A 13,465-nucleotide genomic window follows, 5' to 3' on the forward strand; every position below is an offset into this window, starting at 1 on the left:
CCCGAATTGAAGCTACTGCTTCAAACTGGTTCTCACAATACCTTTCTTCAACAGCTTTGATTAAGTATTATGGATGATTGGATTAGTTTGGTTAAAGGGGGAATGTCAAGATAATGATGAGTCAGTACTTTTATTATTGGGTATTCCACTTGCATACATAATTTGGGAATATGAATTTATCAAATCTTTATAGAACCCCAAGGTTATTACAAAAAAGACACACACTCAGCTAAATAAAATGTGATATCATCTTATTATGGATGAGAGAAAGTGATGATGAGTGGAAGCTGGCAAGACTTCTGGTTAAAACTGAAGCGCCCCCTATACAGTAACACTTTACCTAATCAGCGCATTTGTGTTCAGATATCTATTCTATTCTGATCTGTGACATGTTGTTCCAGCAGACGAAAAATCTAGACTGATTCGAAAATTTTTGTGATGGTTCCTTAAAATAGTTTAATACATTGTGGACAATTTTGTTACGGAATGATTTTGGGGAAAATTCATGGAAGAGGTTGCCCAACAGGGGAGATGACGTTTTTTTTGGTAATAACTACATGTACATTCATGTTCTTTTAAATTTTAAAATACTCGAGTCGTATTCTTATTAGGGCGGATCCAGGATCTTGGGAAAGGGGGGGGGGCGCACCTGGCATCCTACCTGGCATTTCACATTAAGATTCTCGCCAATTTCCCTAAAAAGCTTGTGTTTGGTCTTAAATCTAATAATTTGTCTGTTAAGACCTAATTGGCCAGGCACATTGTTAATTGGGTCCAGCTCTATAATGATGAATGTTAATTGATTAATTGCAATTTAACTTGAACATTGGTACATTTATCGGTTGACCCTTTTGCAGAGGGAATTGTCCTAGAATCTTTACAATCATCATGATCTTGATAGCCGTGTTCACTCTTGAAAACCATAACGGTATACTGGAAATTTGATATACCTATTTCTAAGGCCTATGCAATGCCTACGCAACAAATAAAGTTAAAGTTAAGAATAGAAAAAGAGAGAATTCAAATGATATTTTTAAAAAAATTGTGTACTTTTTAGCTCACCTCTTAGCAGAGGTGAGCTTATCCCATACCGTGGCGTCCGTCGTCCGTCGTCGTCGTCGTCGTCGTCGTCGTCGTCGTCGTCGTCGTCGTCGTCGTCGTCGTCGTCGTCGTCGTCGTCGTCGTCGTCGTCGTCGGCGTCGTCGTCGTCCGTCGTCCGTTAGCAGGGCACGTTTCGTAACTGTTAGAGCTATTGAGTTGAAACTTGGTACACATGTACCCTTATGTAATGACACCTGGGAGACCAAGTTTCGGTCCGATTCGTTTCATGGTTTGGCCACCAGGGGGCCAAACGTTAAAAGTGAAAATATGCAATATCTCCCTCAATAGTAGTCGGGAAATTTTGAAAAAAATATGGTAGGTACTTCTAGCAAAGGTGCATCATATATCCTCCGGGTTTTTGATTTGACCTCCTTTTCAAGGTCACAGAGGTCAAATGGTGTAAATTGGCCGTTAGGATGTAACGATGGCACGTTTCTAAACTGCAATGACTATTGATACCAAATTTGGTACACATTTACCCCTTAGTCAGCTGATCTCAGGGACCGAAGTTTGGTCCAATATGATTCACCACTTGACCACCAGGGGGCAAAATCCAAAAACCTTAAAAATGTGATAATTCCTTAACTTCTTGCCCGATTGCCACCAATTTGATATCATGGGTACATCTAACCACCATACAGTATATGTCACACAGGTTTTTAATTTGACCTTCTTGTCAAGGTCACAGAGGTCAAATGGCGTAAATTCGCCGTCAGGCCGTAACGTTTCTTAACTGCAATGACTATTGATCACAAATTAAGTACACATGTACCCCTTGGTCAGGTGATCTCAGGTACCGAAGTTTGGTGCGATCTGATTTGCCGTTTGGCCTCCAGGGAGGGGGCCAAATCCTAAATTCTTCAAAATGCCATTATTCCTAGTAATGACTTGCCCGATTGGCACCAATTTTATATCATAGGTACATCTAATTCTAACAACCATTCAATGTGTCACCCGGGTCTTCTTTGATTTGACCTACTTTTCAAGGTCACAGAGGTCGAATGTACTGTAAATTGGCCATTTTGGGAAAATTGTAATTGCTTGGACCTACATCAAACCTAACACTACATGACACAAGACCATGCTCTTTATCCATCTTTCCTCCACATGAGGTGAGCACAATGGCCCTGGCCATTTCATTTTACCTTTTTATGCTATTTTGTGTACCTATTTTTCCAGTAATTTTTTTTCCGGTACCTTTATTTCCGGTACTTTTATTTCCTGTACCTTTATTTCCTGTACCTTTTTGGCTCACCGTAGGGGAGTCTTTACAATACCGCAGTGTCCGTCGTCCGTCGTCGTCTGTCGTCGTCGTCGTCCGTCGTCGTCGTCGTATCCTGTTTCAAAAACAGTGGCACGTTTCTTAACCGCTAAGCCTATGAACTTGTAACTTTGTACACAGGACTCCCTTGGTCAGATGACCTGTGACACTAAATTTCGGTCCGATCTGATTCTTAATTTGGCCATCAGGGGGCCGAATGTAGATATCTAAAAAGTGTGATATCTCGCTTATTAATGACTTGTTTGGAATAAAATTTTTGTGGTAGGTACTCATAGCAAGGATACATCATATATCATACGGGTTTTTAATTTGACCTACTTTTCAAGGTCACAGAGGTCAAATGGCGTAAATTGGCTGTTTCAGTGTAACTATGGCACGTTTTTCAACCTCCACAGCTATGAACTTGAAACTTAATACATATAACCCCCTATACCAGATAACCTCTGGTGCTGAATTTCAGTCTGATCTGATTCTCAACTTGGCCACCAGGGGGCCGAATGTGGATACCTAAAAAGTGTGATAATTCGCTTATCAATAACTTGTTTTCAATAAAACTTTCGTGGTGGGTACTCATAGCAAGGATACATCATATATCGTACAATTTTTTAATTTGACCTACTTTTCAAGGTTGCAGAGGTCAAATGGCATAAATTGGCTGTTTCAGCGTAACTATGGCACGTTTCTCAACCGCCACAGCTATGAACTTGAAACTTGGTACATATAACCCCCTATATCAGATAACCTCCTGTGCTGAATATCGGTCCGATCTGATTCTCAATTTGGCCACCAGGGGGTCGAATGTGGATATCTAAAAAGTGTGATATCTCGCTTATTGATGACTTGTTTTCGATAAAACTTTTGTGGTAGGTACTCATAGCAAGGATACATCATATATCATATGGGTTTATAATTTGACCTACTTGTCGAGGTCACAGAGGTCACAACGCAGACACAGATATGGCCGAAATTGCATGTTTTGTGTTTTTCATGTTGTGGCAATCCAAAGGTCGTGAGTTCAAACCCCGGTCAGGGACGGCCAAAAATATTTTTTTATTTTATTATTTTTTATCTTTTCCCTTTTGTCTTTTCTGACTTGTATCTTACATTTTCTTGATTCTTATGTAATACCGCAGTGTCCGTCGTCCGTCGTCGTCGTCCGTCGTCGTATCCTATTTAAAAAACAGTGGCACGTTTCTTAACCGCTAGGGCTATGAACTTAAAACTTTGTACACAGCACCCCCTAGGTCAGGTGACCTCTGACACTGAATTTCGGTCCGATCTGATTCTCAACTTGGCCACCAGGGGGCCAAATGTCGATATCTAAAAAGTGTGATATCCCGCTTATTAGTGACTTGTTTTCGATGAAACTTGTGTTGTAGGTACTCATAGCAAATATACATCTTATATCATACGGGTTTTTAATTTGACCTACTTTTCAAGTTCACAGAGGTCATATGGCGTAAATTGGCCGTTAGAGTGTAAACTATGGCACGTTTCTTAACCACTAAAGCTATGAACTTGAAACTTGGTACATATAACCCCCTTTATCACATAGCCTCTGGTGCTGAATTTCAGTTTGATCTGATTCTCAACTTTGCCACCAGGGGGCCAAAAGTGGATATCTAAAGTGTGATATCTCGCTTATAAGTGACTTGTTTTCGATAAAATTTTTATGGTAGGTACTCTTAGGAAGAATACATCACATGTCTTACGGGTTTTCAATTTGACCTACTTTTCAAGGTCACAGAGGTCATATGGCGTAAATTGGCCGTTGGAGTGTAAACTATGGCACGTTTCTTAACCAGTAAAGCTATGAACTTGAAACTTGGTGCATATAACCCCCTACATCAGATAACCTTTGATGCCGAATTTTGGCCTGATCTGATTCTTTATTTGGCCACCAGGGGGCCATAATGGAAAAAGGAAGAAGTGCAATATCTTGCTTATTTGAGTGAATTGTTTTCGATAAAATTTTTATGGCAGGGACTTCTAGCAAGGATACACCACATGTCCTACGATTTTTGGATTTGACCTCCTTTTCTAGGTCACAGAGGTCAAATGGCGTAAATTGGCCATTAGAGTGTAACTATGGCACGTTTCTTAACTGCTGAAGCTATGAACTTGAATGTTGGTACATGTAACCCCCTACATCAGATAATCTCTGACACCGAATTTTGGCCTCATCTGATTCTTGATTTGGCCACCAGGGGGTCAAAACTGAAAAAGTAGGACGTGCAATATCTTGCTTATTAATGACTTTTTTTCGATGAATTTTTTATTGCAGGGACTCTTAGCAATCACACGATATTGATCTTGTTGATGTCATAGACAATTATTGGTTGGATCATAAACTTATATATACTGCCCTGTCTTATTACTTGACATCAATACACATCTAAAAAAAGTCTTCATGCCTGATTGTGTTCACCATATTCACCTCTAAACTAAGCATGATCCTGCCTACTAAAAGATGTATACGGTGAGCACAATGGCCCCTGGCCGTTTCATTTTCCTGTACCTTTATTTCCTGTACCTTTATTTCCTGTACCTTTATTTCCTGTACCTTTATTTCCTGTACCTTTATTTCCTGTACCTTTATTTCCTGTACCTTTATTTCCTGTACCTTTATTTCCTGTACTTTTATTTCCTGTACTTTTATTTCCTGTACCTTTTTTCCTGTACCTTTATTTCCTGTACCTTTATTTCCAGTACCTTTATTTCCTGTACCTTTATTTCCTGTACCTTTATTTCCTGTACTTTTATTTCCTGTACCTTTATTTCCTGTACCTTTATTTCCTGTACCTTTATTTCCTGTACCTTTATTTCCTGTACCTTTATTTCCGTACCTTTTTTCCTGTACCTTTATTTCCTGTACCTTTATTTCCAGTACTTTTATTTCCTGTACCTTTATTTCCTGTACTTTTATTTCCTGTACTTTTATTTCCTGTACCTTTATTTCCTGTACTTTAATTTCCTGTACCTTTATTTCCTGTACTTTTATTTCCTGTACCTTTATTTCCTGTACCTTTATTTGCGTACCTTTTTTCCTGTACCTTTTTTCCTGTACCTTTTTTCCTGTACCTTTTTTCCTGTACCTTTATTACCTAGATTCACTATCCAGCTATCCAGTACACTTGCCATACAGGCATACGCCTTAACCATTGTTAATGAAGGCGGGGGCGTTTTGGATAGGGGACGATTTGGTCCGAGGACGTTTTCCCGTACCCGGGGACGTTTTGGTAAGGGGACGTTTTGGAGTGGGGACGTTTCAACTGGTAAGCCCCTAACCTACCACTTCGAGAAATCCCTTCTAGCCTGGATGGGAATGCTGGTCATGTGTGACTCGCAGGATGCTGAAGTGACTGTAGTAGGCCAGCAGGCCTGTGTTGATTACCCGACAAACCTAACCAGTTGAAGTACAATCTGTCGTTTATTTTCAGCGTGGCCAACAATCGACAGATCATGTACTCGAGAAACCGCAACAAAGGGTTTGGCAAGCGACGCACCATCCTTCAGCTTGACGATGACAATCCTGACTCGTCGACACCAACAAAAAATTTGGGAAGAACTGGTAGGACTTCTTTCCTGAACATTTTTGGGGAAATTTTGTCTTGTACCAAAGACTACCACACCATTGTTTGTTGACACCTTACTCCCTAACCCCTTAACCCAAGGCCCTCAAATGATTCACGGATGTACCAGGAAGGTTCTGGTGTCCACATCTCTCCAAGTCTAAGAAAAACTTTGGGGAACAAGGCAGATTTGCATTACCCTGCCAAGTTCTTGAGGACTAACGTTATGAAAGTCCTTCTTCTTCTTCTTCTTCTCGTTCGCTCTAGACAGTCAAGTCCGATCTTCTGATGTATTCTATGGTGTTTCGCAGCTGTTGGAGGTCTCCATAGAGCTGGTCTTGTAGGCTGGTACCTTCTGGCCAGATGTCTTTTCTCAGAGCTGCCAATCTCGCACATCTTGTCAGGATGTGTGCCACGGTCATCGGTTCCGTGGCACCTGGGCACAAGTCGTTGTCTCCGATCCGTAACTTTGTAAACAGGTGATGGCGTAACCACGTTATGAAAGTGTGACCAGTCATACGCAAGGAAGAAGAAGAAGAAGAAGAAATAGAATGGAATCATTAATTTTTCCTGATTGTATTTCAGGGAGTAGTAATGCCCTGTCTGCCCTTGGCAGTTATGATAACGGTGAGGAGGAAGATGAGGCGGAGCAAGCAGAAACTCCCCCTCGACCCCCGGAGCCAGAGACTGACCCATCTCCAACACCTGGTAGGTTGCACCCGAGTCTTCCTGACTGTTTTGAACGCGGCAGTCCAACATGTTTCAAGCAGTGTCACCTTGGGGCTGCCACATTTGAAAAAATCCGGAAGAGAAATTTTTCAGAGTTTTTTCAGATTTAAAAGCACCACAAAAATGCACAATGTTTGAAAACACTTTGTGAGGAGTCTTATACGTGTTATAGCCTAGTGGTAAACTCCGCTGGCTACCATGCAGTAGGACACTGGTTTAATCCTAAGAAGAACCCATGATTGTATTTCTGGATAGCCCCGATGGCTTTCAAGGAACTAAGATTTATGGCTTTTACAGCCCCTTGAATGAGAAATAACGGCGATCCTCAAATCTGGTATCTATGCCAGTACTTAAGCAAAAGAGTCAAACAAATGAGATACATGAGTGCTTGAATCCGTAGACTCTACCCATTGCCGAAGACGAAGTCACTAGGTCAATAAATCCAATTGGAGCCTAAACATTGTGGCACGTGAAAACACTCATATCGCCTCAGATGAAGGACTCTCTGTAGAATAATACCTCCAACATTGTCCCAGTGCAAAGTGAACTCTGAAGAAGAAGAAGTTTTGTTAACAGGCTTTATTTTACCCTTACAGATGTGATGAATGGGATGGGCCAGCGTGAAGTCACCCCTCCCGCGTTACCCGCCCCTTCGGGCAAGCCCGGTGGCGACATCGACATGCAGGTGGCGAACTTCCTCGCTGAAATTGAATCCATTGACGTGCCGGAAGATGCCGCCGAAGCGGTCGAAGAAGCTGAAGAAGAAGATGAAGAGATGTTTGATATGGCAGGTCAGTGAGGGATTATTTAAAGTGATACTATGATGTGATTTACAACTTTCGGAAAAACGTCCGTTTTTAATTGTTGAGCACAAATGTAAAGCTCAAATTTTCCATTTTTGATTAGATTTATTATAAAATCGCTGAATGTAAACCACCGCGACCGCGAAAATGTTCATGTTGTGACGTCGTCAACGAAAACGGCATCGAAGCCGGCCGTCCAGGCGGGATTAAACCATCAATTTCTAGAAAATGTGCATTTCGATTCGAAAACCTTACCGATTTATGAGAAAGTGACGTAGTCATTTGTCAAAAACAGCTAAAACATTATATGGTGAAATTTGACACGAGTTACCCTTTAAGCACCTACATAAGCTTATCTACACTTGTTCAGATGCGCTTTTCTAATTGCTGTTTACTTTTCTGCAGAACCAAAAAGCCTTTGGCAGCAATGTCTAGATGAAGGTATGCAGTGTTATCATTACTGGCACGTGGACACCGGGATGATTCCAGAGGACTACCAGGCTTTCTACAGTTGTTCAAAGGACAAATGCACAAACTAACATACCTCATTTCTTTTCACTTTTCTGCAGAACCAAAAAGCCTTTGGCAGCAGTGTCTAGATGAAGGTACGCAGTGTTATCATTACTGGCACGTGGACACGGGGATGATTCCAGAGGACTACCAGGCTTTCTACGCTTGTTCAAAGGACAAATTCACAAACTAACATACCTCATTTCTTTTCACTTTTCTGCAGAACCTAAAAGCTTTTGGCAGCAATGCCTAGATGAAGGTACGCAGTGTTATTATTACTGGCACGTGGACACCGGGATGATTCCAGAGGACTACCAGGCTTTCTACCCTTGTTCAAAGGACAAATGCACAAACTAACATACCTCATTTCTTTTCACTTTTCTGCAGAACCTAAAAGTCTTTGGCAGCAATGTCTAGATGAAGGCACGCAGTGTTATTATTACTGGCACGTGGACACGAACGAGGTCACATGGGAGATCCCAGAGGACTACACTCAATACTTGCTCCTGTTCAAGGAATATGAAGAGGCCATGGTGGCATTTGAGTCGCGGAGGGCGACTAGAGCAGAGGAGAGGAAGAATCGTCTGGAGGGAAAGAAAAGATCTGTGAGGTGAGCTGATGAAGGAAATGCCTGATCAGTGAATATTCTGATCTGGTCGTCATCAGGAGGTGACAGTTGACCTTGTCATACCTTTTTTTAACGTTTTGTGACGTTACAAGGCTTTATCTCACTCACTGTCAGCCGTGATTTGTGATGCGACTCTTTCATTATTTGTCTGCCAGAAATCAACAGGCAAAAAACGATGGATGGAATTATCCCTATATGAAACAAAAAGCACATTTTGGGCCTTAAGAAACAGGTAGATAATGATAACAAATCTTTCTCCTTTTACTTTACCAGATCAAAACCTACAGCGGAGAAAGACACAACTCGTACAGTTTCACCTGTTCCTATGGCTACTCTACCTGAAACCGTACCGCTGCCTCCATCGATAGTTGAACCACCACCCCCGGACACAGTAGGACCGCAGTTACTCGCACCGGTGTCGGGGGCAAATAGGCCGGAGTCTAGCCAAATGGAAGGACCCCAACTTCCTGAGGCAGAACCAAAAACAATAGGGCCACAATTGTTTTATAGCGACTACCCTGACTCACCTCCGCAATCGCCAACAGAACAGAAAACTTTGTACGGAAATCTTGCGAAATTATCCGCCGATTCTAACGATGAGGTCACTGACTCATTGGCACCTAAATTTCATTTCTCGCGCTCTGGACTCGGGGCGTCTGCGTCATCGCGTAGTAATAGCCCCCTGGTGCAAGGATACGACAGCGATCCTGGCGAGAAAGATTTTGATTGGTTCCGTCGCGACCAGCGTGGTGCGGAGCTGGTGAAAAAGGAAGAGAAGAAGTCGTTCGCGATGAAATTTGTCAAGGGGAAGACTTTAGATGAGGAAAAAGTCGAATTGAAGACAAAAGGTGACGACGTTACGACTAAAATTGATCGTAATGAGTTGCTGCAGCGGATTAGGTCGGGCGGTTCGAGTTGGCTCAAGGCCAAGAAGAAGGGTTTGGAGGTTGGCCCGCAGCTGCCTGCGTCCAGTGATGTGGAGGTTGCCGCCGATACTGCTGAAGGGGACGAGGATGAGGATGACATGTTGGAGAGAGAGCTGGAGAGACGGAAGGTGGGTGACCTTTTGAAATTGCAAAATTTTGTTCGATTTACTCCGGCGATATTTGTGTTACTAGGTCAGTACCCTATATTTTTGTAATTTGTGACCCGCTCTACCAAAACTAGGCGCTTGTCGCATCTGAACTTGACAGGTTGATACGGACTTGTTGTTCATTTCCCTATTGTAGACCTTTTGTGAAATGTGACCAAATCAGTTTGTAATAGATTTCACAAAAGGTCTACAATAGGGAAATGAACAACAAGTCCGTATCAACCTGTCAAGTTCAGATGCGACAAGTGCCTAGTTTTGGTAGAGCGAGTCACATTTTTGAAAATTACTAAAGAAATTATCAATATTAATTTTTTTGTGAATGGGTTTATTCACGATGTCAACAAAAGTTTGGCATTTTGCAGTTTGTATTTATTACTCACTGACACATTCAATTCATTCATCATGTCGATTTCGGTTGTGTACTTTCAGGCCGAATTAGAACAGCTCGAAGCAGCCGAGGATGATGACGTATCGCAAGGAGAGGTTGCCATGACGACAGAACCGACTGCTAAGAGGGAATCACCGGATCCTGATTCGGCTGCACTGCCTGTGGACGAAAAACCACCGCCAACGAAAAAGATGAAAACTGGTAAGGTTTAAGGGGGAGTCTGCATGACCAGCAATTAGCCTACTACAGTAGAACCTCTCTATTAAGGACACCCCCGGGACTGACAAGTGCTGTCCTTAATAGAGAGGTGTCCTGGCAAGAGAGGTCAAATTGAATGGAAAGACCCAATTTGGGACCAAAACTATCGCCTTAATACAGAGGGTGTCCTTGATAGAGAGGTGTCTGCTAAGGGAAATTCTACTGTATCATATTTTCACTGCTCGAGAAAATGTTCCGTCTCAACGTTTCATAATATCAGTTGTTTTTTTATTACAGAAAAAAGTGAAAATTCTGAAAATCCTGAAGAACCCTCATCACGAGAAAAGCATGAACTCAAGAAAGAGCAAGAGGTACATTGAAATAACTTGTAGGGGGGGGGGGGGGCTGGGGCTGTTCGAAGTATGTACACACTAGGGGGGGTTGGTGCCAGAGCATATGTGGTGCTTGCACTTTGTACAGGGAGGGGGGTATATCCCAAAGGGGCAGACCTATCAGTCTTTTATAATTTTTTTTGTGCAGACGCCAGTCTGGTTGTTGATACTTTTTTTAAAGTGATATTTTCATAGTTTCATCCCCTTAAAATGCATTTTTAAAGGTTTTTGAGTCATCTGGTTGCATTGTGTGATTTTTGAATGACTCAAGGAGGTCTTCATAAAGAAGAGAGAAAAAATTCCAAAAAAATATTTTTCTTCAATTTTTCTGGAATATGGTGGCCCATATATGGTGATTTTTAAAAGCAGGTGAAACAGTCAGGACTGACACCAAATCACTTCTTAATTGTCTCTCATCTTTAGATACAAATTGATGAGCTGTCGTCTACCATCACGAGCAAGCTGGAGTTCCTTGACATAAACAGGAAAGGATTATCGAAACTTCAAATTCTCCTCATTGAGACACAGGTAACATCATCAATTCCTGTTTAGCAGGGAGCACAAATTCTTTTTAACAGCAGATTTCATGCTTCCGAACATTTTTTCCCGATCATAAAAAACTTCCAGGTATAGGAGTTCATTCTCCGTGGATCGTCAGCAAGTTTCCTTTGGTCTGCCCCTCTTTCATCTCCTTGTGACGTCATTGCTGTTCTAGGCAAGGAGTTGGCCGGCATGCGTGGTACGTGACCGAGCCAATGTGTCAGAGCCCGTGTGTCAGAGCCCGTGTGTCAGAGCCCGTGTGTCAGAGCCCGTGTGTCAGAGCCCGTGTGTCAGAGCCCATGTGTCAGAGCCCATGTGTCAGAGCCCATGTGTCAGAGCCCATGTGTCAGAAGAGCCCATATGTCAGAGCCCATATGTCAGAACACATTATCAGTGATGGGGTCTGTTTGCCGTCTTTTCATTGCAGACTCGCTTGGTCGACTGGGTAGAGGGCGGCCTGTCCACGCATCACCTGTTGAAGAAGCTGAAAGACGCGGACACCCAAATCAAAGAGTACGAACTCGGCGCCGCCCCGAAGGGATGGTCGTGTCATTGGGACAGGTACGACCCTTCTTATTACCTTCCTAGTCTGGCCGTAACGTACTGCACGCCGGGATGAAAGGGGGACTCCTAGTTTTGCTAGTTAGGCGCCCGCGATGTTTCCGCCGCCCTGATCTGGCCGATATCTGAGCCGGTCCAACCGGACAATGATTGACCGGTGCTTGCGCCGGTCGTGGACAGAAATAGCAGTACAGTGAATATAGAATCCATGCAAAAAATCAAACGCATCACTCATGCTCCAGGCTGCAATCGTTATACAGTCTTGTCAACCGACTCCTGTATGGAGATCATTTTGGTTGACCATAAGTGAAATTTTACGCAGTGTGCGATTTCAAACCCTATAATTTTGACCGACTTCCGGCCTTTGACGTTTGGTACTTCTGTGGTATTTCACACAGTACTTGGACCGAGCATGAATTCTATCACACCGACTGTTCAATAACACTACTACATCGCTGAGAACATTCTGGGTTTGTCACTTTCACCATCTGAACTGTGGGGGTTTTCGACCTCGTTGCTATGTACATTGTTTTGAACTGCATTTTGAAATGTGTGGACTATGCCTGTGGATGTTTTCGATGGCCCGTCGGCCGAAGATGATCGGAAGACGCTGCAGAGATCGTCGTTGGTGAGTAAACCGTTAAAACCGGTTATTTAGGAAGGTCTTGTTGAATATGCCCACCTCAACTGGGCCTTTCTAAGTCCGGTGTTAGAGTTATCGAACCGTTCATCTGCTGGAAAAAAAACCTGAGAAATTGCGATGACCGATGGCGTGTTTGGAGTTTAAGGTTAGAAATGTAAATTTGGGTGCGATGTTATTCTTACGATGACTGATTTTGGTTTCATTATCAAGGGTAGAGCAAAGTCTTTGGCAAGGCAAGGGCTCTAGTCTGGCCACAGAACCAAAAATAAGTCTTTGGCAAGGCAAAGGCTCTAGTCTGGCCACAAAACCAAAAATAAGTCTTTGGCAAGGCAAAGGCCCTAGTCGGGCCACAAAACCAAAAATTTATATTAAATGATGAAGATAATGATGATGATGATGATGATGATAATGATGATGATGGATAATGGGTACTAAGTTGTCTGACTATCAATCTGATGACTCCTTGGATGAAAGAACATTGTTCGTAGGTTAAGTTTTGAAATTGAAAGATACCTCCTTTATGCCGAGCTTCTGGTAACCCACAAAAAATGGGATTTTCATTGGTCTGACGTAGACTTTTAGGACTCTGCAATTTTGAAACAGATTTTCAATTACTTAGCCAAAGAGTCCTTTCTTTATTTTGAGAGGGGATAAAAGCTCACGATTCTTTCAGGGGGGGTAGCAGGAATCCCCGTTAATGGTTCTGTAGTCATTGGAGAAATAGGCCCTTGGATAAGAATCGACAAAACAACTCCAAAATATTTTAGTTAAAGTAAGAGTCACTGAACAATAAGTTGATATCAATAGAAATGCTTTGAATTTTTAAAACAGATTGTTTAAAATTGCATGGTTTACTGAGGATTCAAGTTAGAAATGCCTGACAATAGGCAATTTGCTTTTGGCGTTAGCATATTCACAAGTAAACGTTTGTCATATTTGAAAAAAAGCTGTGTTTTTCCAATGTGATGTGCCTCCTTATGTACACAGATCTAAAAAAAGTTATGTAACTCTGATATTCAAATTAA

At 42.3% G+C, this 13,465-nt stretch overlaps 1 protein-coding gene across 3 annotated transcripts in view; it reads left to right on the forward strand.

Annotated features, from left to right (window-relative positions):
* The window catches only part of LOC135492047 (formin-binding protein 4-like), a 30,407-nt gene that overhangs the window by 11,356 nt on the left and 5,586 nt on the right, over positions 1 to 13,465 (forward strand). For all 3 annotated transcript variants that reach the window (XR_010448017.1, XM_064778153.1, XM_064778154.1), the window contains exons 2-10: positions 5,824 to 5,954; positions 6,541 to 6,663; positions 7,281 to 7,475; positions 8,385 to 8,607; positions 8,899 to 9,679; positions 10,148 to 10,307; positions 10,602 to 10,675; positions 11,120 to 11,224; positions 11,664 to 11,797. Coding sequence is in view for 2 of the 3 variants with exons in the window: in XM_064778153.1 (XP_064634223.1) it covers positions 5,846 to 5,954; positions 6,541 to 6,663; positions 7,281 to 7,475; positions 8,385 to 8,607; positions 8,899 to 9,679; positions 10,148 to 10,307; positions 10,602 to 10,675; positions 11,120 to 11,224; positions 11,664 to 11,797 (1,904 nt within the window). In the remaining variant the exon portion in view is untranslated. The remainder of the gene's footprint in view (positions 1 to 5,823; positions 5,955 to 6,540; positions 6,664 to 7,280; positions 7,476 to 8,384; positions 8,608 to 8,898; positions 9,680 to 10,147; positions 10,308 to 10,601; positions 10,676 to 11,119; positions 11,225 to 11,663; positions 11,798 to 13,465) is intronic.

The sequence above is a fragment of the Lineus longissimus genome, chromosome 8 (assembly GCF_910592395.1).
Source record: "Lineus longissimus chromosome 8, tnLinLong1.2, whole genome shotgun sequence".
In the NCBI taxonomy this organism is placed as follows: domain Eukaryota; kingdom Metazoa; phylum Nemertea; class Pilidiophora; order Heteronemertea; family Lineidae; genus Lineus; species Lineus longissimus.